General features: G+C 45.8%; 1 protein-coding gene across 1 annotated transcript; it reads right to left on the bottom strand.

The window, feature by feature from the left end:
• Nucleotides 1–570: 570 nt before the first annotated feature.
• Nucleotides 571–22,043, bottom strand: LOC110531893 (leucine-rich repeat-containing protein 17). Its single transcript, XM_090201133.1, has 4 exons — nucleotides 21,613–22,043; nucleotides 13,342–14,246; nucleotides 5,600–5,755; nucleotides 571–2,313 (listed from the first exon to the last, which is right to left on the bottom strand). The coding sequence occupies exons 2-4, from the start codon at nucleotides 14,105–14,107 to the stop codon at nucleotides 1,883–1,885; spliced, it is 1,353 nt and encodes a 450-aa protein (XP_090057259.1). The 5' UTR covers nucleotides 14,108–14,246; nucleotides 21,613–22,043; the 3' UTR covers nucleotides 571–1,882.
• Nucleotides 22,044–23,138: the final 1,095 nt, after the last annotated feature.

Raw genomic sequence — 23,138 nt, 5'->3', positions numbered from 1 at the left:
ACCTTCAGGATCATTCAGGACACGTGTCACTATAGAAACCCACCACATACATCAGATGGCCCACAATCCCTGCATGTGTGAATGACTTATGGTGTGTATGAACCAAGACATCGGTTTCTGTTCAGGATCGTGTGGACTGACTAAATGTACTTTAGGTCTTCAGCGGGTCCATGTCTAACTCCTCAGCTTCATGTGCTGAGGTGCAGAGAGGAAGAGGTAGTGTGGAGAGGAAGAGGTAGTGTGGAGAGGAAGAGGTAGTGTGGAGAGGAAGAGGTAGTGTGGAGAGGAAGAGGTAGTGTGGAGAGGAAGAGGTAGTGTGGAGAGGAGGAGGTAGTGTGGAGAGGAAGAGGTAGTGTGGAGAGGAAGAGGTAGTGTGGAGAGGAAGAGGTAGTGTGGAGAGGAAGAGGTAGTAATGCCGTGGAACAGCTGTTTTGAACTGACCCGAAGACGCTCCATGTTTTATGGTGAAGCATCACAGATCTAACAGATAGTTGAAGGGGTTAGGGGAAGGATGTGCCTAAATCCCTTTAGGATTAGTGAAGTGTGTGTTAGTAATGTAAACCTCATTAATTTCAGGGAAAAAAACGGCTTTTATTTCATGAACAGATTGTCTAAATCATACATTTAGAAGAAATGTACCTCGGGCCTCCCATCTATATGAGGAGTCAATACAGATCTGGGTTCGATCCCGGGCTGTGTCGCAGCCGGCCGCGACCATGAGGCGGCGCACAATTGTTTGGGTTAGGGAGGGTTTGGCCGGCTGGGATGTCCTTGTCCCGTTGCTCTCTAGTGACTCCTTGTGGTAGCTGCGTGCATGCATGTTGACTTCGGTCACCAGCTATATGATGTTTCCTCTGACATATTGGTGCTTCGGAGGACTCATGGCTCTCGACCTTCGCTTCTCCCTAGTCCGTACAGGAGTTGCAGCGATGGGACAACACTGTAACTAACAATTGGAAATCGTAAAAAATATATCAACCTCTACTTTTTCAAAAAAGTATATCCACAATGAAATATTATTGTAACGAAAACAGCAACAACTGTCCTGCATTGGTCATGCTGTTGGGAATCCAGCTGTCCTGCATTGGTCATGCTGTTGGGAATCCAGCTGTCCTGCATTGGTCATGCTGTTGGGAATCCAGCTGTCCTGCATTGGTCATGCTGGTGGGAATCCAACTGTCCTGCATTGGTCATGCTGTTGGGAATTCAACTGTCCTGTATTGGTTATCCTGTTGGGAATCCAGCTGTCCTGCATTGGTCATGCTGTTGGGAATCCAACTGTCCTGCATTGGTCATGCTGTTGGGAATCCAGCTGTCCTGCATTGGTTATCCTGTTGGGAATCCAGCTGTCCTGCATTGGTCATGCTGTTGGGAATCCAACTGTCCTGCATTGGTTATCCTGTTGGGAATCCAGCTGTCCTGCATTGGTCATGCTGTTGGGAATCCAGCTGTCCTGCATTGGTCATGCTGTTGGGAATTCAGCTGTCCTGCATTGGTCATGCTGTTGGGAATCCAACTGTCCTGCATTGGTCATGCTGTTGGGAATCCAACTGTCCTGCATTGGTCATGCTGTTGGGAATCCAGCTGTCCTGCATTGGTCATGCTGTTGGGAATCCAGCTGTCCTGCATTGGTCATGCTGTTGGGAATCCAGCTGTCCTGCATTGGTCATGCTGTTGGGAATCCAGCTGTCCTGCATTGGTCATGCTGTTGGGAATCCAGCTGTCCTGCATTGGTCATGCTGGTGGGAATCCAACTATCCTGCATTGGTCATGCTGCTGGGAATTCGAAAGTAAAAAAAAAATCTGAAAGACTGAATTGGAATGTTCTGTGATAATAGAAAACAACAACAACAGTTCTCTTCTAATTTCCAACTCTGTCCTATTAAGTCAACCTGGTGACCTCGTATTTCTTTGGTCTGGGGTCTCTCAGAGGCTTCGGCAGAAGCTCCATCTCCGCCTCCTCTGTCTCGGCCACTAGCACCTGAGCCGTCTGTCCCTGTCCTGTATCACCCTTCCCTGGCTGTGGATCCTTATCCTTGGGACACTCTCCGTTGTAGGTCTTGACATAATTCTCCACGGGCCAGCCCCTGAACTCCTGAGGCTCGGTGCAGATTAGGCCAGAGTAGGCCACCCCGGGGTGATGCTTCAGCCAGTAGATCAGGTAGTGGATGTTGTAGTCACAGACCCAGGGGTTATCCCCCAGATTCAGCATCCTGAGGAAGTACAGGTCCTCCAACACTCCGTACTGGAAGTAGTGCAGGCTGTTGTTGGACAGGTCCAGCTCTCGCAGGTACAGGAGGCCCGCAAACGCAGCTATGGAGAGGGGGAGAAATGCAGGATGTTAAGGGTTAGTTAGAGGGACAGGAAATTTCAATGAATCTTATAGCACAAGTCTCAGTGGAAGAAATTCCTACTGGACAGGTACAGGTGCCCAGTGGATGCAGCTGAAGAGGGGGGACAAGGGAGAGAGGAAGTTGGGGTTAGAGGTCAGTTACTACTTCAATTCATCTTATACAGTAGCACTCAGTGGAAAGTTTCAATGGAAGTAATGTCCACTAACGGACATGAATACTGAATTATTACCGGGAACTAATGTTCCACTGTAACACGAGAAAGAGTAACAGCTTCCATAACTAATTTCAGACTGCATTTTCAGCACCTCGTCTTCAAACACATGCTGATATTAACTTTGACCAGTGCTCTCCCTATCACCTAGTCTCAGCTCTAATTCAAGCTTAAGTTAGCCTGTTGATGTGGCTACGATGTGCCTAATAGCTAGCAGACATCTTTAAGATGTGTTTCCTGCAGTGTATCCCTGAGTAATGGTGGCAGTGCAAGCTAGCACCATAAAGACAGATAGGCCTACTGTATTTAGCACTGTCTCCAGAGTGACCCTCCTTTTACCACTCCCACAAACCCCCTCAGATTATGCTCTTATCATACTCATGAGAATTACTGTCCGGTTTCTACTGGTTTGTCTGTGCAACTCAATGAGACAACAATTCTGGTCTATTTTTTAAACCAGTTTGTGCTTGCTACAGAGCTTAGTCCCTGAGAAAACTGAGAGAGCATTTTGTGAATACTTCATGAGAATTGTGTTCAATTTGCAGTTGCTTTCTCTGTCCAGAACGGATTGGCTTTTCATCCATAACAGGCTATTTCTTTCTTATTCTTTCTCCTCGATCATGGTAGTTAATGACTATGTGTACAGTACTGGTTGTCATAGTTGGTCGGAATTAACCACCATTAATTACTTGTTAACAACTCAGGGAAATACTCTAATGTCAATTGCTGGCACATGTTCTGCAATAATTAATGATAAGGGAACTATTTTCCTTCCGTGGCAAAGCTTCCTGGCTATGTGACCAGTTCTTGTGAGCCTAGGAATAATGAGACAGCGTTTTTTCCCAGTTCTCAAACGTAACAGAACTAGAAGGTAGTGTAGTGATTCCTCAGCAAATAGAGAACCTTGTTGGTTCTACAAACGAGATGGAGCAGGTTTATGGCATCGTAGGCTCCTTTAAGTCAGATTCATCCGTGTGAGAAGATGGAGCAGGTTTATGGCATCGTAGGCTCCTTTAAGTCAGATTCATCCGTGTGAGAAGATGGAGCAGGTTTATGACATCGTAGGCTCCTTTAAGTCAGATTCATCCGTGTGAGAAGATGGAGCACGTTTATGACATCGTAGGCTCCTTTAAGTCAGATTCATCCGTGTGAGAAGATGGAGCAGGTTTATGGCATCGTAGGCTCCTTTAAGTCAGATTCATCCGTGTGAGAAGATGGAGCAGGTTTATGACATCGTAGGCTCCTTTAAGTCAGATTCATCCGTGTGAGAAGATGGAGCAGGTTTATGGCATCGTAGGCTCCTTTAAGTCAGATTCATCCGTGTGAGAAGATGGAGCAGGTTTATGACATCGTAGGCTCCTTTAAGTCAGATTCATCCGTGTGAGAAGATGGAGCAGGTTTATGGCATCGTAGGCTCCGTTAAGTCAGATTCATCCGTGTGAGAAGATGGAGCAGGTTTATGACATCGTAGGCTCCTTTAAGTCAGATTCATCCGTGTGAGAAGATGGAGCAGGTTTATGACATCGTAGGCTCCTTTAAGTCAGATTCATCCGTGTGAGAAGATGGAGCAGGTTTATGACATCGTAGGCTCCTTTAAGTCAGATTCATCCGTGTGAGAAGATGGAGCAGGTTTATGACATCGTAGGCTCCTTTAAGTCAGATTCATCCGTGTGAGAAGATGGAGCAGGTTTATGACATCGTAGGCTCCTTTAAGTCAGATTCATCCGTGTGAGAAGATGGAGCAGGTTTATGACATCGTAGGCTCCTTTAAGTCAGATTCATCCGTGTGAGAAGATGGAGCAGGTTTATGACATCGTAGGCTCCTTTAAGTCAGATTCATCCGTGTGAGAAGATGGAGCAGGTTTATGACATCGTAGGCTCCTTTAAGTCAGATTCATCCGTGTGAGAAGCTGGAGCAGGTTTATGGCATCGTAGGCTCCTTTAAGTCAGATTCATCCGTGTGAGAAGATGGAGCAGGTTTATGACATCGTAGGCTCCTTTAAGTCAGATTCATCCGTGTGAGAAGATGGAGCAGGTTTATGGCATCGTAGGCTCCTTTAAGTCAGATTAATCCGTGTGAGAAGCTAATGAGAGTTAAGGGTTTTTATCTATGTGTGGAATTGATCCAGACTCAACGCTGCCTGGTATGGTATATGGTATACTGGTATGGTATATGGTATACTGGTATGGTATATGGTATACTGGTATGGTATATGGTATACTGATATGGTATATGGTATACTGGTATGGTATATAAAGTACTGGTATGGTATATAAAGTACTGGTATGCTATATGGTATACTGGTATGGTATATGGTATACTGGTATGGTATATAAAGTACTGGTATGGTATATAAAGTACTGGTATGGTATATAAAGTACTGGTATGGTATATAAAGTACTGGTATGGTATATAAAGTACTGTTATGGTATATAAAGTACTGGTATGGTATATAAAGTACTGGTATGGTATATAAAGTACTGGTATGGTATATAAAGTACTGGTATGGTATATGGTATACTGGAATGTTATATAAAGTACTGGTATGGTATATAAAGTATTAGTATGGTACATAAAGTACTGGTATGGTATATAAAGTACTGGTATGGTATATAAAGTACTGGTATGGTATATAAAGTATGTGAGTTTTTATATTTGTCTTTCTTCTGCCTCTTTTTCCACATTACCCCAGGGATTCTAACAATTCTATTTCAGGAGGAAATAAAGCCATGCCTCCATTTTGTGATGAATGGACTAAAGGTCAAGGTCCTCCTCTGATTCCTCTTTTGACCTCTTTCTTTGCAGGTCCAGTGTGGGCTCGATTACAATGGGGGACCAGTAAGGAAGTGTATGCACTCACTACTGTAAGTCACAAATCAAAACATATTTAACAAAAAGCATATATATCTCAGATTGCTGTATCTTATTAAACCCTTCTTCAGGTGTTGTGAGATCTGATCCTCTCTGCAGCATGACTTGGCACACATCCACAATGATTGTGCTGTTTGAAGGAAGTGTATGTTCTCTCCTCACCTGTGTCGATCTGATCCAGACTGTTACTGCTGAGGTTGAGAAGCTTCAGGTCCCTGGCAGCAACAAACTCCTTGGGCCGGAGCTGAGTGATGTTGTTACTGGACAAGTCCATCCTCACAATGTCTGACGGGAGACTTGAGGGGATGTTCTTCAGTTCTGGAGGGGGTGGGGGGGGTGGGGGGGTTAGACAGAGAGGGAGAATATGGAGGTCAGTGAAAGGTTAATGGCTTACCCAGAAATGTTTACAATGGCCAAATCAGCTAGCTATCATACTGCATGAAAACATGAACAAAAACATAAGCGGACACACAAGGAACTTTGGGACATATGTGATTATTTAAACCCAATGAAATTTGGATTCCTACATATGTAAATTCCGAGTGTGCTCTGGGAATATCAAGATGGCCTCCCCTTTCTATAGTCCCTCTGTAGCCATGTTGTATGTCTGTGCCAAGCAGGACTGTTATTCACAGCACTCTGGGTTGACCTTAGTCTTTGAAGGATGTCTGTGCCAAGCAGGACTGTTATTCACAGCACTCTGGGTTGACCTTAGCCTTTGAAGGATGTCTGTGCCAAGCAGGACTGTTATTCACAGCACTCTGGGTTGACCTTAGTCTTTGAAGGATGTCTGTGCCAAGCAGGACTGTTATTCACAGCACTCTGGGTTGACCTTAGCCTTTGAAGGATGTCTGTGCCAAGCAGGACTGTTATTCACAGCACTCTGGGTTGACCTTAGCCTTTGAAGGATGTCTGTGCCAAGCAGGACTGTTATTCACAGCACTCTGGGTTGACCTTAGCCTTTGAAGGATGTCTGTGCCAAGCAGGACTGTTATTCACAGCACTCTGGGTTGACCTTAGTCTTTGAAGGATGTCTGTGCCAAGCAGGACTGTTATTCACAGCACTCTGGGTTGACCTTAGTCTTTGAAGGATGTCTGTGCCAAGCAGGACTGTTATTCACAGCACTCTGGGTTGACCTTAGCCTTTGAAGGATGTCTGTGCCAAGCAGGACTGTTATTCACAGCACTCTGGGTTGACCTTAGCCTTTGAAGGATGTCTGTGCCAAGCAGGACTGTTATTCACAGCACTCTGGGTTGACCTTAGTCTTTGAAGGATGTCTGTGCCAAGCAGGACTGTTATTCACAGCACTCTGGGTTGACCTTAGTCTTTGAAGGATGTCTGTGCCAAGCAGGACTGTTATTCACAGCACTCTGGGTTGACCTTAGCCTTTGAAGGATGTCTGTGCCAAGCAGGACTGTTATTCACAGCACTCTGGGTTGACCTTAGCCTTTGAAGGATGTCTGTGCCAAGCAGGACTGTTATTCACAGCACTCTGGGTTGACCTTAGCCTTTGAAGGATGTCTGTGCCAAGCAGGACTGTTATTCACAGCACTCTGGGTTGACCTTAGCCTTTGAAGGATGTCTGTGCCAAGCAGGACTGTTATTCACAGCACTCTGGGTTGACCTTAGCCTTTGAAGGATGTCTGTGCCAAGCAGGACTGTTATTCACAGCACTCTGGGTTGACCTTAGTCTTTGAAGGATGTCTGTGCCAAGCAGGACTGTTATTCACAGCACTCTGGGTTGACCTTAGTCTTTGAAGGATGTCTGTGCCAAGCAGGACTGTTATTCACAGCACTCTGGGTTGACCTTAGTCTTTGAAGGGTTTGAAACATGAAGGTTAACGTATGAAACAGGGTCTCCCACAGGCTGAAAAGACCTCTGAGAGCTTCTGTCTTTTTTTTTGTGATCGCCAGCAGCCTTTACCATAGAAGGAAAACTTCTGCAAGAGCCATTGGTCTCAATCTAGAGTTTAAAATAAAGACTAAGACATGAAGACGAAGTGGGTGGTCCCAAAATGCATACAACTTCTACTAACAATTCATAATGAATGATGTCTTTGGAACCCGTTTTCTAAGTCATGTTCACAATGACAGCGCTCAGCTGAGAATGAACCGAGCTGTGGTGGGGTGGAAAACCTTCATTTTTAATTTCATGAAGGACACAGGACCTTTCTGTGTTTGTCAAAATCCACGTACAGTCTTGGACTGCTTCCAGTTTGCCACATTCTGAGCACGGTTTATTCATCATTCAGCTGAAGGAACTATCACAGACCTTAACGACAGACATCTGTTCTAATATCATAACAGCATAGGACATCCATCATCCTCCACTGTAAGGAAAGGAGATTAACGCTCCATGGCTTTTAGATGAGGTTGCTGGAGCATTCACAACAACAGAGCCCGAAGTTAGCATTCTCAATGACATGATTCACTAGATAGTACATTACTTTTGTCCATATCCCTATGGGTCATGGTAGCGCTCTGGTTAAAAGTAGTGCACTATGTAGGGAATAGGGTGCCATTTGGGACACATGGGAGATGTTCTCTCTTTCCCCTATCTATCGAACCCCTGCCTCACAACACCTGTGATATGCTTTAGTTCAGACTACAGCAGTGAGTGGGGAAACATGCAGATGGTTGGGATGTTGGGAGAAGTCAAGGTCGTTCAGCCATAACAGTTTTCAGAAAGAATCTGAACTCATCATGAGGGGCCACAGTCAGAGCCTGCCCTATATCCCTACCCACTCATACAGTCAGAGCCTGCCCTATATCCATACCCACTCATACAGTCAGAGCTGGCCCTATATCCATACCCACTCATACAGTCAGAGCAGGCCCTATATCCATACCCACTCATACAGTCAGAGCTGGCCCTATATCCATACCCACTCATACAGTCAGAGCTGGCCCTATATCCATACCCACTCATACAGTCAGAGCTGGCCCTATATCCATACCCACTCATACAGTCAGAGCTGGCCCTAGCCTTTTGGGGGCCCTAAGTGACATTTTGTCATGGGGCGGAGAGAAGATTTAGTAATTTTATAACAAATTCCATGCAATTCTACTCATTTTGCCATAGGGTTTAGAGAAATGTTTGCAGTTTTTAAGATGATATCTGAGTGAGAGTGACTAACAAAATCAACGGGGGCCCACCGGTCTGCAATTTGACCATGCTTACTAGAAGTTTAGATGGCTGGCCGCTAGACTAACTTGCCAGTCTAATTACTGAAGCTGTCAGTGACTGACGTAACAACAGAACAGCTGCAGAATATTACCCATCATGCTGTGGAGGAGAGGAGACTACCAGCAGAATATTACCCATCATACTGTGGAGGAGAGGAGACTACCAGCAGAATATTACCCATCATGCTGTGGAGGAGAGGAGACCACCAGCAGAATATTACCCATCATGCTGTGGAGGAGAGGAGACCACCAGCAGAATATTACCCATCATGCTGTGGAGGAGAGGAGACTACCAGCAGAATATTACCCAGCATGCTGTGGAGGAGAGGAGACTACCAGCAGAATATTACCCATCATGCTGTGAAGGAGAGCAGACTACCAGCAGAATATTACCCATCATGCTGTGGAGGAGAGGAGACTACCAGCAGAATATGACTCCCTCTCTGCTACACATCCTGACTCCCCCAGAATGTGTCAGCTGACAAAACACCCGGCCATCGGTTACAGGAACTCCAAGAAACCATGATATAATGTCAGAAGAGGAGGTTAGGCTTTACAGAGATGACAAGCAGGCCAACTCTCCATATGCTGACTCAACTGTTCTGCTAATGATAGATCAGGACTAAATCAGGCGTCATCTTGCCTGGACGACATTTATCTAGAAAGTACATGCACTCTGACATATTCTCCCACATATCATGTATGTACCACAGAGATTATTTATTTGTGGTTAGATACATTCTGTCTTGCTCCCGCACAGTTCGGTAGTGTACTGTAGGGACATTTCCAGTGTTTACAAATGAGACTTTGTTTCCAGTGTAATGACCTCTGGTCAGTTATTAGTTACAGTATATTAAGGCTCTGAATTCACAGATGAGAGAGGGATTGAGAGAAAGAGAGATAGAGAGGGAGGGAGGGAGTGAGGGAGGGAGGGAGGGAGGGAGGGAGGGAGGGAGGGAGGGAGGGAGGGAGGGAGGGAGGGAGGGAGGGAGGGAGGGAGGGTATGACCAGTGAGATGATCTAGTGAGGTTCAGATAAAGGACTGATTGAAAGCCTTTCCAGAGGGGAAGAGAAATAGTTTCCTCCAGCTGAACATGGGGATCTTTTATATGGCGACAGTAGAATAGAGAGACCAGTGTTGCTGCTTCTTGCACGTTTAACTGCACTCTGACAAATGGCTTTCTGGGGACAGGATAGGGACAGTACATCATTATATGACTGTCATTCATCATCTTGATCAAAGGGCCAGTTCACTGTGACGTCATAAATATACAGTAGAACAATACATCAGAGTGCTGCCACTTCTATACTAAATAAGTATGAAGGGACTATTCATGACCATACTGCCACGTCTATACTAAATCAGTATGAAGGGACTATTCATGACCATACTGCCACGTCTATACTAAATAAGTATGAAGGGACTATTCATGACCATACTGCCACGTCTATACTAAATAAGTATGAAGGGACTATTCATGACCATACTGCCACGTCTATACTAAATCCATATGAAGGGACTATTCATGACCATACTGCCACGTCTATACTAAATAAGTATGAAGGGACTATTCATGACCATACTGCCACGTCTATACTAAATAAGTATGAAGGGACTATTCATGACCATACTGCCACGTCTATACTAAATCCATATGAAGAGACTATTCATGACCATACTGCCACGTCTATACTAAATCCATATGAAGGGACTATTCATGACCATACTGCCACGTCTATACTAAATAAGTATGAAGGGACTATTCATGACCATACTGCCACGTCTATACTAAATAAGTATGAAGGGACTATTCATGACCATACTGCCACGTCTATACTAAATAAGTATGAAGGGACTATTCATGACCATACTGCCACGTCCACACTAAATAAGTATGAAGGGACTATTCATGACCATACTGCCACGTCTATACTAAATCCATATGAAGAGACTATTCATGACCATACTGCCACGTCTATACTAAATCCATATGAAGGGACTATTCATGACCATACTGCCACGTCTATACTAAATAAGTATGAAGGGACTATTCATGACCATACTGCCACGTCTATACTAAATAAGTATGAAGGGACTATTCATGACCATACTGCCACGTCTATACTAAATAAGTATGAAGGGACTATTCATGACCATACTGCCACGTCCACACTAAATAAGTATGAAGGGACTATTCATGACCATACTGCCACGTCTATACTAAATCAATATGAAGAGACTATTCATGACTATACTGCCACGTCTATACTAAATCAATATGAAGAGACTATTCATGACCATACTGCCACGTCTATACTAAATAAGTATGAAGGGACTATTCATGACCATACTGCCACGTCTATACTAAATAAGTATGAAGGGACTATTCATGACCATACTGCCACGTCTATACTAAATCAATATGAAGAGACTATTCATGACCATACTGCCACGTCTATACTAAATAAGTATGAAGGGACTATTCATGACCATACTGCCACGTCTATACTAAATAAGTATGAAGGGACTATTCATGACCATACTGCCACGTCTATACTAAATAAGTATGAAGGGACTATTCATGACCATACTGCCACGTCTATACTAAATCAATATGAAGAGACTATTCATGACTATACTGCCACGTCTATACTAAATCAATATGAAGAGACTATTCATGACCATACTGCCACGTCTATACTAAATAAATATGAAGGGACTATTCATGACCATACTGCCACGTCTATACTAAATCAATATGAAGAGACTATTCATGACTATACTGCCACATCTATACTAAATAAGTATGAAGGGACTATTCATGACCATACTGCCACGTCTATACTAAATCCATATGAAGGGACTATTCATGACCATACTGCCACGTCTATACTAAATAAGTATGAAGGGACTATTCATGACCATACTGCCACGTCTATACTAAATAAGTATGAAGGGACTATTCATGACCATACTGCCACGTCTATACTAAATAAGTATGAAGAGACTATTCATGACCATACTGCCACGTCTATACTAAATAAGTATGAAGGGACTATTCATGACCATACTGCCACGTCTATACTAAATAAGTATGAAGGGACTATTCATGACCATACTGCCACGTCTATACTAAATAAGTATGAAGGGACTATTCATGACCATACTGCCACGTCTATACTAAATCAATATGAAGGGACTATTCATGACCATACTGCCACGTCTATACTAAATAAGTATGAAGGGACTATTCATGACCATACTGCCACGTCTATACTAAATAAGTATGAAGGGACTATTCATGACCATACTGCCACGTCTATACTAAATCAATATGAAGAGACTATTCATGACCATACTGCCACGTCTATACTAAATCAATATGAAGGGACTATTCATGACCATACTGCCACGTCTATACTAAATCCATATGAAGAGACTATTCATGACCATACTGCCACGTCTATACTAAATCAATATGAAGGGACTATTCATGACCATACTGCCACGTCTATACTAAATAAGTATGAAGGGACTATTCATGACCATACTGCCACGTCTATACTAAATAAGTATGAAGGGACTATTCATGACCATACTGCCACGTCTATACTAAATCAATAGGAAGGGACTATTCATGACCATACTGCCACGTCTATACTAAATAAGTATGAAGGGACTATTCATGACCATACTGCCACGTCTATACTAAATCCATATGAAGAGACTATTCATGACCATACTGCCACGTCTATACTAAATCAATATGAAGGGACTATTCATGACCATACTGCCACGTCTATACTAAATCCACATGAAGAGACTATTCATGACCATACTGCCACGTCTATACTAAATCCACATGAAGAGACTATTCATGACCATACTGCCACGTCTTTACTAAATCCATATGAAGAGACTATTCATGACCATACTGCCACGTCTATACTAAATCCATATGAAGGGACTATTCATGTTGTATTTTGGAGCTCAAACAAAAGCAGTCCCCACACAATATGGACTCCATGCAGGAGGATTTGTAGTCAGTCCCATGGGTCTGGGCCTAATGACTATTTGAAAAACAATATTGAAAGCTAATCTCTCTAGAGGTTATAGTCCTGATAGCAGTTTTAATGTGGCAGTTATACATAGCACAGAAACGGCACCAGATGTGAGAGTCTGGACGGGAGACAGAAATTAGACTCCATATTTTCCCTTGGTCCCTTTGTGTCTAACGTTACATGATGGTTTCCACGGTTTCCACGCTGCAAGCCGTCACTCTAAGGCCTCTCGGTTTACAGTCGTCTCCTACCACATTCTGATTCAGGGAAATTATCGAGAACACATTTAGAAAGTAGTCCTTATCAACCACAGATCTGGAGTATCCAGTAGCCAGCCTCTCCTCCATACTGTTCCAAAAGTCCTCACAACAACCATGTGTAGTGAACAATGCCCAGAGATTTCAGATGGACATGTGACTCATACACAGAGGGCCGGTTTCCCTGACCCATACTAGTCCTAATCTTGGACTAAAAAGCTGTTTCAGTAGAGATTCATCTTGGTCGAGGAACCCATGGCCCTGAGAACCCCAATAACTCACTCCAGTGTTCTGAAAGACCAGAATACAAGATGCCAATGTCCTCCAAGGAGGAAATTCTTCACACAGGTCACACAAACAAATGAAAGGGAGACAAGCTTGGTTGGCTCATAGCTTACCTTTGCTCTTGCAGTCCAGCATAGGTTTGGGGAACATGTAGGTGTGGCACAAGGAGTTGGCATCAGGGTACTTCTTGATGGGAGGTGGTTTGGGCAGACTGCCCTGCCCCTCCTGAGGTTTCTGCCCTGGCAGATGGCCCTCCCCATCCTCAGCACACAGCAGCTCTGGCCTCATCTTCTTCAGCTTCTGACCTCTCAGCGCGTCCGGCTCCGAACACTTGGCGTAGTTCCCTAGGTTACGGTTGCTGGGCACCTGCAGGGTCCTGACCAGACTATCCAGCGAGCACCGGCAGTCCCAGGGGTTGTCATAGAGACGCAGGTAGCGGAGGTTTGGCAAGGGCAGCAGGTGCTCCTCAGAAGCTGTCTTCATCTGGTTGTGCTGAAGAAGCAGAGTAGTGAGCTGTCCCAGCCCTGCGAACGCCTCCTCCTCCACCATGTAGAGCTCATTCTGTTGTAGATCCAGACTCTTTAGGTTCTTGAACTGGGAGAAGGTGTTGTCTCTGAGCACCTGGATCTTGTTGCGGGCCAGCAGGAGGTGGTGGATGTCTTCAGGCCAGTGCTGTTGCACCCCGGTCAGCTGGCGGTCCTGACAGTCCAGGTATTTCTCTCCGGCCTCCATGTATTCCTTGCATTCAGAGGTTTGGCGTTTGACAGCATTGGCCCTGCCTTTACCCCGGGCCCTGCCCCTTTCTCTGTTCCGTCCACCCTTCCTGGGCTCAGTGGACCTGAGGAGCAGGAGGAGCAGCAGAGCGCTGAGCAGCCGCATCCTGGGAGCTCCAATGCCACCACTGGGAGATGGGGGAGTGGCAAGACTGGAACAAGAGGGAGGGAAGGGGAGAGGGATGGCCTTGTGCAATCAGAGATGACCTTGGGTTTCTGCTGGTGCCAGGGAAGGCTGGCTACAGCTGTGTGAGAGAGAGAGAGAGAGTTAAGTGGAGAGTTCATTGTTCAGGAGGAGAGGGAAAGGAAGGGATAGAGAGGAAGAAAGGGAGGGATAGGAAGAATGATGGAGAGAAACAAACATAAAGCATGTTATATGATAGTCTATCAAACAGAGAGAGAGTTAAAACACTGTCATGGAACAGTGCCCCATTTCCTTTGTTCCTCAGTCTTCTCTCTCAGTTCCTATCCTCCCTTCTTCTATCTCTCTGTTTCTCTTCTCCCTTCTCTTATCTCTCTGTTCCTCTCCTCCCTTCTCCTACCTCTCTGTTCCTCTCCTCCCTTCTCCTATCTCTCTGTTCCTCTCCTCCCTTCTCCTATCTCTCTGTTCCCCTCCTCTCTTCTCCTATCTCTTTGTTCCCCTCCTCTCTTCTCCTATCTCTCTGTTCCTCTCTTCCCAACACAAAACCTGGTGGCGGTCTGCTCTTCTCTCTCGCTCTCGCTCTCGCTCTCTCCAGTCAGTAATTCATCTGTACACTAGGCTGAAAGCCTCACGAACATTCATCAAAGAGGAGGAAGTTTACATGTCTGTGTACGTCCACTCCTGTAAACATACTCTGATAAACATGGCGGCTGTAAAGACCTCCCTAACTACCTTACCCCAATTGAAGGCTCTGTGTAGCTGAATGGAATTACCCCAAGGGAAGGCTGTGTGTAGCTGAATGGAATTACCCTGAGGGAAGGCTCTGTGTAGCTGAATGGAATTACCCCAAGGGAAGGCTGTGTGTAGCTGAATGGAATTACCCCAAGGGAAGGCTGTGTGTAGCTGAATGGAATTACCGTGAGGGAAGGCTGTGTGTAGCTGAATGGAATTACCCCAAGGGAAGGCTGTGTGTAGCTGAATGGAATTACCCCAAGGGAAGGCTGTGTGTAGCTGAATGGAATTACCCCAAGGGAAGGCTGTGTGTAGCTGAATGGAATTACCCTGAGGGAAGGCTCTGTGTAGCTGAATGGAATTAACCTGAGGGAAGGCTGTGTGTAGCTGAATGGAATTACCCTGAGGGAAGGCTGTGTGTAGCTGAATGGAATTACCCCAAGGGAAGGCTGTGTGTAGCTGAATGGAATTACCCCAAGGGAAGGCTGTGTGTAGCTGAATGGAATTACCCCAAGGGAAGGCTGTGTGTAGCTGAATGGAATTACCCTGAGGGAAGGCTGTGTGTAGCTGAATGGAATTACCCCAAGGGAAGGCTGTGTGTAGCTGAATGGAATTACCCTGAGGGAAGGCTGTGTGTAGCTGAATGGAATTACCCCAAGGGAAGGCTGTGTGTAGCTGAATGGAATTACCCTGAGGGAAGGCTGTGTGTAGCTGAATGGAATACCCTGAGGGAAGGCTCTGTGTAGCTGAATGGAATTACCCTGAGGGAAGGCTCTGTGTAGCTGAATGGAATTAACCTCAGGGAAGGCTGTGTGTAGCTAAATGGAATTAACCTGAGGGAAGGCTGTGTGTAGCTGAATGGAATTACCCTGAGGGAAGGCTGTGTGTAGCTGAATGGAATTACACTGAGGGAAGGCTGTGTGTAGCTGAATGGAATTAACCTGCGGGAAGGCTGTGTGTAGCTGAATGGAATTAACCTGAGGGAAGGCTGTGTGTAGCTGAATGGAATTACCCCAAGGGAAGGCTGTGTGTAGCTGAATGGAATTACCCTGAGGGAAGGCTCTGTGTAGCTGAATGGAATTAACCTGAGGGAAGGCTGTGTGTAGCTGAATGGAATTACCCTGAGGGAAGGCTGTGTGTAGCTGAATGGAATTACCCCAAGGGAAGGCTGTGTGTAGCTGAATGGAATTACCCCAAGGGAAGGCTGTGTGTAGCTGAATGGAATTACCCCGAGGGAAGGCTGTGTGTAGCTGAATGGAATTACCCTGAGGGAAGGCTGTGTGTAGCTGAATGGAATTACCCTGAGGGAAGGCTGTGTGTAGCTGAATGGAATTACCCTGAGGGAAGGCTGTGTGTAGCTGAATGGAATTACACTGAGGGAAGGCTGTGTGTAGCTGAATGGAATTAACCTGAGGGAAGGCTGTGTGTAGCTGAATGGAATTAACCTGAGGGAAGGCTGTGTGTAGCTGAATGGAATTACCCTGAGGGAAGGCTGTGTGTAGCTGAATGGAATTAACCCGAGGGAAGGCTGTGTGTAGCTGAATGGAATTAACCTGAGGGAAGGCTGTGTGTAGCTGAATGGAATTAACCTGAGTCTATTATTATCTTAATGATCATGTATATATTTAGTAGTTATATGTATGCCATTCAAATATGGTTCCCAGGATATATGCTATTCTACCAGGAAAACAATAATATCTTCCTCATGTTGACCTAGATTTATAAGGTCCAACCCAGGTTACAGTACGGGCAAAACTTCCCCAGAGGAAACATGAATCCACTTTTATGGTTTAGCAATGATGACAAACCTAGCTCAACGTTATGTAGCAGTGTGTCTGGCTCTGCTTGCTGTGTGTGTGTGTGTGTGTGTGTGTGTGTGTGTGTGTGTGTGTGTGTGTGTGTGTGTGTGTGTGTGTGTGTGTGTGTGTGTGTGTGTGTGTGTGTGTGTGTGTGTGTGTGTGTGTGTGTGTGTGTGTGTGTTTTCACCCCCACCAGCGATGGGCCTGTACAGTATTGACTCATTAGTCCCAAGTGTGATGTGAGGCAGCAGCCATAATGTCTGCCAGACAACACCCTCCATCTCCTGCTACAGTGAGCCAGTCCAACTGTATCACCCCCCCTCCTCCTCCCCCACAGCCTTCCACAGTGGAACAGTCCAGTCACAGGGAGAGATGGAGAAGAGGTAGTGTAAACATTGAGTTTATAGACACAATGAGTTAGAGAATTCTTCAGTCTGAGAACACTTTGCCCTATAGTATCCTACCTAGCAAGCAAACACGCAGCAAAGCTACACTAGTGAGATCTCAATCCATCCGTCCACTGTAGCCACTCCCTTAGGGACAATATGAAAACAAGAGACTTGTGGGTATTTAATCTGCTCCCTGAAAATAAACCATTATAACACAAAGATGACTGCCATCTAGGGCCATTCAGACAGTTTGTTGTAAGTTAGTCTCTCTCCACGTAAGCACTGTTAGCGCCCGGCCGTGCCTCTGCCAGTGTAAACACACACTCTCCCATATGGAGTGCACATGGCAAAGCTTTGGGGCCTCTAACCCCCCCTCTGGTCTGCCCAGCTCTGGCCCAGTTCCGGCACAACTTCGGCCCATACTCGGCCCAGCCCAATGCCCAGGCCATCTAGCTCCGGGCCCATTCAGCTATAACAGACCAGGCTGGCATAGCCACACACTCACTCACTCACTCACTCACTCACTCACTCACTCACCTCACTCACTCACTCACTCACTCACTCACTCACTCACTCACTCACTCACTCACTCACCTCACTCACTCACTCACTCACCTCACTCACTCACTCACTCACTCACTCACTCACTCACTCACTCACTCACTCACCTCACCTCACTCACTCACTCACTCACTCACTCACTCACTCACTCACCTCACTCACTCACTCACTCACTCACCTCACTCACTCACTCACTCACTCACTCACTCACTCACCTCACTCACTCACTCACTCACTTACCTCACTCACTCCTTCACTCACTCACTCACTCACTCACCCACTCACTCACTCACTCACTCACTCACCTCACTCACTCACTCACTCACTCACTCACTCACTCACTCACCTCACTCACTCACTCACTCACTCACTCACTCACCCACTCACTCACTCACTCACTCACCTCACTCACTCACTCACTCACTCACCCACTCACTCACTCACTCACTCACTCACTCACTCACTCACTCACCTCACTCACTCACTCACTCACTCACTCACTCACTCACTCATTCAATCACTCACTCACTCACTCACTCACCTCACTCACTCACTCACTCACTCATTCAATCACTCACTCACTCACTCACTCACTCACTCACTCACTCACTCACTCACCTCACTCACTCACTCACTCACTCACTCACCTCACTCACCTCACTCACTCACCTCACTCACCTCACTCACTCACTCATTCAATCACTCACTCACTCACTCACTCACCTCACTCACTCACTCACTCACTCACTCATTCAATCACTCACTCACTCACTCACTCACTACCTCACTCACTCACTCACTCACTCTCTCACTCACTCACTCACTCACTCACTCCACTCACTCACTCACTCACTCACTCACCTCACCTCACTCACTCACTCACTCACTCACTCACTCATTCAATCACTCACTCACTCACTCACTCACCTCACTCACTCACTCACTCACTCATTCAATCACTCACTCACTCACTCACTCACTACCTCACTCACCTCACCTCACTCACTCACCTCACTCACTCACTCACTCACTCACTCACTCACTCATTCAATCACTCACTCACTCACTCACTCACTCACTCACTCACTCACTCACTCACTCACTCACTCACTCACTCACTCACCTCACTCACTGTACTGTTCAACTGAAAGACGTTTTATCGTGCAGGTGAAGTGTGTTTCTTTTCATTTTATAATGTTTATGCATAAATTCCCTTTCAGAAAACATTTTTATGTTTAAGAGTCCTTCAATTTTTGTAATATTTTAATTAAACCTTTATTTATACCGTTTTTTTCTCCATTGAAATAACATCTAATTTCCAAGAGAAACCTGGTCCAATAGCAGCAGAGGGAACAACGTTTCAGACAAAACAACTTACGTACACTAACACAACATTAAACAAAACTATAGACACACACACACACACAGTACAACACACACAGGGTTTACAAAGATCAGCTGTATTTTAACGCAATAATCTCATGCTACTAGAATGTGCTCTGCAGGAAAATGATAATACCAGTAAAAGTTTGAAATCTGAAAAAATCTAAATAATCAATGCATTTACATAGCCATGTGTTGGGTGTAGGGAGTATCTGTGTAAAACCAGGTAGCAGTGGTACTGAGTAATGTTCTGCACTGTAATTCACTGGCCAACCTCCATCCCAGACCAATTCCCTGTGGTAATAACAGATGTTATGTACCTCTATCTGGAGTCAGGCATCAGGCATGCTGGTCAAAGTGCAAATGAACCGTCTGACACAACCTGAGAGCCGTGGGGAGTGAGACTAATGCACTGTACAGCTAAAGAGCTGGAGCTCGGCGGGGGCTGGAGAACCCAGTATGATGCTGCTGATAGAGTTAACAGAGACAGCTGGGGTCACACAGGCTTCAACACAACACACACAGCACTTACCAACAGGAGGCAGACTGGGCCGTGTGTGTTGAGCTGTCTAGTGATGCAAAGGAAAGCCCACTGTACGCTGTCGGTTCCTCGCTGTCCAACCAAAGTGCTTGAACTGAGGAACTCAAGTTGATGTGAAAGAACATCAAACACACAACCGCCACACAACGTTGTCTCAACATAGACTCCATGTTGTCGGTCTATTCTAGACTGTAATTCTTGGTTGTCGTGCAAGTGAACCACCCCAAAGGAGTATTATAATGCTAAACCCACTGTAGGTCGTTCCCCTAGCAGCACCTGGATGGATCAGTGAACAGCCTCGTTATAGCAGCAGGCAGCCTTAAAGCTACAGTGCAGGCTGGCTGCCTACACAGCCTGCATCTCAATGCTTCACTAACACAGAACAGGGCACTGGGGATGGAAACAGAGAGGAAACAACGTCCATAGGAAGTGGTGCAGAACACAAGGACTGTACTGTACCGGAGATTTTATTTTCATTTCCCAGTCGACCCTGCTGCCACCCAAACCAAACTCATTCCCGACCGTGACCTGATCTGACTGAGTTTCCTTTCAGGTTGCCTGAGGTGTTCAGTCAGTGTGTCCCAAATGGCACCCTATTCCCCACGCAGTGCACTACTTCTGACCAGAGCCCTATGGGCATTTGGGAGGCAGACATAGTCTGTATCTGTTCCCCATAGCACAATCCTCAGAGAACGCTTACACAGCATGGAGCTCTAATTAGAACACTTGAACTCTCTCTCACAAGCATGCAGGCAGGGGGGAAGTTTATCAAATAAATACATGTCAAATTGTATTTATCACAGGGATCATTGAAAGCTCTATGTTATTCTTGCTCTTCCAGAAATGACTGAAAAAATAGGGTGAAGTGATGCAGTGCTTCATGCAGTGTATCCCCTCTTGGCTTTAGGGTTGCAGTGCTTCATGCGGTGTATCCCCTCTTGGCTTTAGGGTTGCAGTGCTTCATACGGTGTATCCCCTCTTGGCTTTAGGGTTGCAGTGCTTCATGCGGTGTATCCCCTCTTGGCTTTAGGGTTCCAGTGCTTCATGCGGTGTATCCCCTCTTGGCTTTAGGGTTCCCGTGCTTCATGCGGTGTATCCCCTCTTGGCTTTAGGGTGGCATTCCGACCCCCAGAGAGAACATTCCAACAGAAACATACAGCACTGACCACTAATCCTTAAAAACCTTCAGTATGATCCTTTACCACACACTTCCTCTCGTTTCAGAAAACTGGTGTATCAGAAAGTGCCCTGAAGCCTTGAACCCAGCGTTATTATCTAGAGAAAGAAACTGTGACAGGGGATGTTTACCAGAGCCCTGTTCTTCCCAGCATTCCCAGAGGGAGAAAGTACGGTGATTGCATTGGAACACGGCCAGAGACATTTACACCTCAAGTGCACAAACAGCACATACACTTCTCTTCTTACAAGAGAAAGTTTTCCACTTAAGAAAAAAAGGCAACAGCTTAAATTGCAATATGTCCTGGACAAAATAATCAATAGGCAATGAGTGCAAGCAGGCATGTCTAAAACCTCTTACAGTGGCATGTCTAAAACCTCTTACAGTGGCATGTCTAAAACCTCTTACAGTGGCATGTCTAAAACCTCTTACAGTGGCATGTTTAAAACCTCTTACAGTGGCATGTTTAAAACCTCTTACAGTGGCATGTTTAAAACCTCTTACAGTGGCATATCTAAAACCTCTTACAGTGGCATGTTTAAAACCTCTTACAGTGGCATGTTTAAAACCTCTTACAGTGGCATGTTTAAAACCTCTTACAGTGGCATGTCTAAAACCTCTTACAGTGGCATGTTTAAAACCTCTTACAGTGGCATGTTTAAAACCTCTTACAGTGACATATCTAAAACCCCTTACAGTGGCATATCTAAAACCTCTTACAGTGCAGAATTCTGTGCTGTTCTGTTCTCTTTAGGAAAGTGCTGCTACTGCCCATTCTAGTACAGTAAATCTCCATTACACTACTGGCTGCCTTCAACACTGTGACTGTACTACTGTAACAGAGGAAACAGAACAGAGAGAGAGAGAGGGGGGGGAGGTTCTGGTACCTGGCCACGGGGAGAGGGAGACGTTGATGGGTCCACTAGGGCTCTGGTCGGTCCTTCACTAGGGCTCTGGTTGGTCCTTCACTAGGGCTCTGGTCGGTCCTTCACTAGGGCTCTGGTCGGTCCTTCACTAGGGCTCTGGTCGGTCCTTCACTAGGGCTCTGGTCGGTCCTTCACTAGGGCTCTGGTCGGTCCTTCACTAGGGCTCTGGTCGGTCCTTCACTAGGGCTCTGGTCGGTCCCTCATCCCCTGCTCTTTGTCCTGTCATGGAGGGCTGAGCCGGACCCTGGAAGTCTGCCTGCTTAGCCTGCCTGCCTCTCCTGCCTGCCTCTCAGGCTGTGAGGGGGCTCTCTGTGTGCAGTGAGGCTCAGTCAGCCTGCGTCTGGTATTAAATTACACATGACACAGCTCCTCTGCTCTGTTCTGTGCAGACGGGCAGGCAGGCAGGCGAGGAGGAGAGAAACCCGTTTCTCCAGTGCTGAGTAACTGGCCCGCCTCCAGCCCAGCTCCTAGCCTGTCCTGTCCTCATAGAGTGTCAGGCTGTTGGAGGAGGAGGAAGAGGAGGAGGAGGAGGAAGAGGAGGAGGAGGAGGAAGAGAAGGAGGAGTAGGAAGAGGAGGAGGAGGTGGAAGAGGAAGAGGAAGAGGAGGAGGAGTAGCAAGAGGAGGAGGAGGAGGAGGAAGAAGCTCACAAACAACAGATATAGTAATTACTACTGAATGTTAATGATTACTCAGACCTGGCTGCTTCAAACTGTTGGAATGTATGACTGTGTAAGCGCACATGTATATCTCCCAAACAGAGGAGGCTGGCAGTCTCCTTCAGGCATAGTTTTATAACATGAGTCGACTGCTAATGAACATATGACACACACACACACACACACACACACACACACACACACACACACACACACACACACACACACACACACACACACACACACACACACACACACACACACACCGGCCATCATTAAAATTTGTTGTGGAGTGTTCTGTAAGACCACAGAGACAGACATAGTCTCTGTCTATCTCTCTCCCTCTCTCCCTCTCTCCAGATAACATTACTAAAGCTCTTGGTGGATTAGAGCACTTCGCCATGGGTAGCCATGGGTAGCCATGGGTGAATGGGTAGCCATGGGTGTGCCTCTCATTAAATAATTTAAACACACATTAAAAGCCCATTTCAAGGTAATGTCGGGGCGAGAGGGGGAAGTATACGCTGTTGTTTTGTTTTCAATACCGCGATACCTTGGACACAGGTCTTGTGGAATCTGTTGTAGGTTTGGGAAAGAAGACATTTACATTTGACCCTTGAGTCCTTTAGCAGACACTCTCACCCAGAGTTACTTAGTTAGTGCAGCCATCTTAAGATAGCTAGGTGGAACAAGCACATGTCTCAGTCACAGTAAGTAGATTTTTCCTTTATAAAGTCAGCAGAGTCAGAGGTTTTATTTTTAGGGCAGGTGTCTTGACATTGATTTAACAAGATCAAGATAAGAACCTAACGGTTTATCTTCAGTTTTAC

Source organism: Oncorhynchus mykiss, chromosome 15 (genome assembly GCF_057628025.1).
Source record: "Oncorhynchus mykiss isolate SJ-2025 chromosome 15, ASM5762802v1, whole genome shotgun sequence".
Classification (NCBI taxonomy): domain Eukaryota; kingdom Metazoa; phylum Chordata; class Actinopteri; order Salmoniformes; family Salmonidae; genus Oncorhynchus; species Oncorhynchus mykiss.
This window is presented reverse-complemented; position numbering and strand designations above follow the sequence as displayed.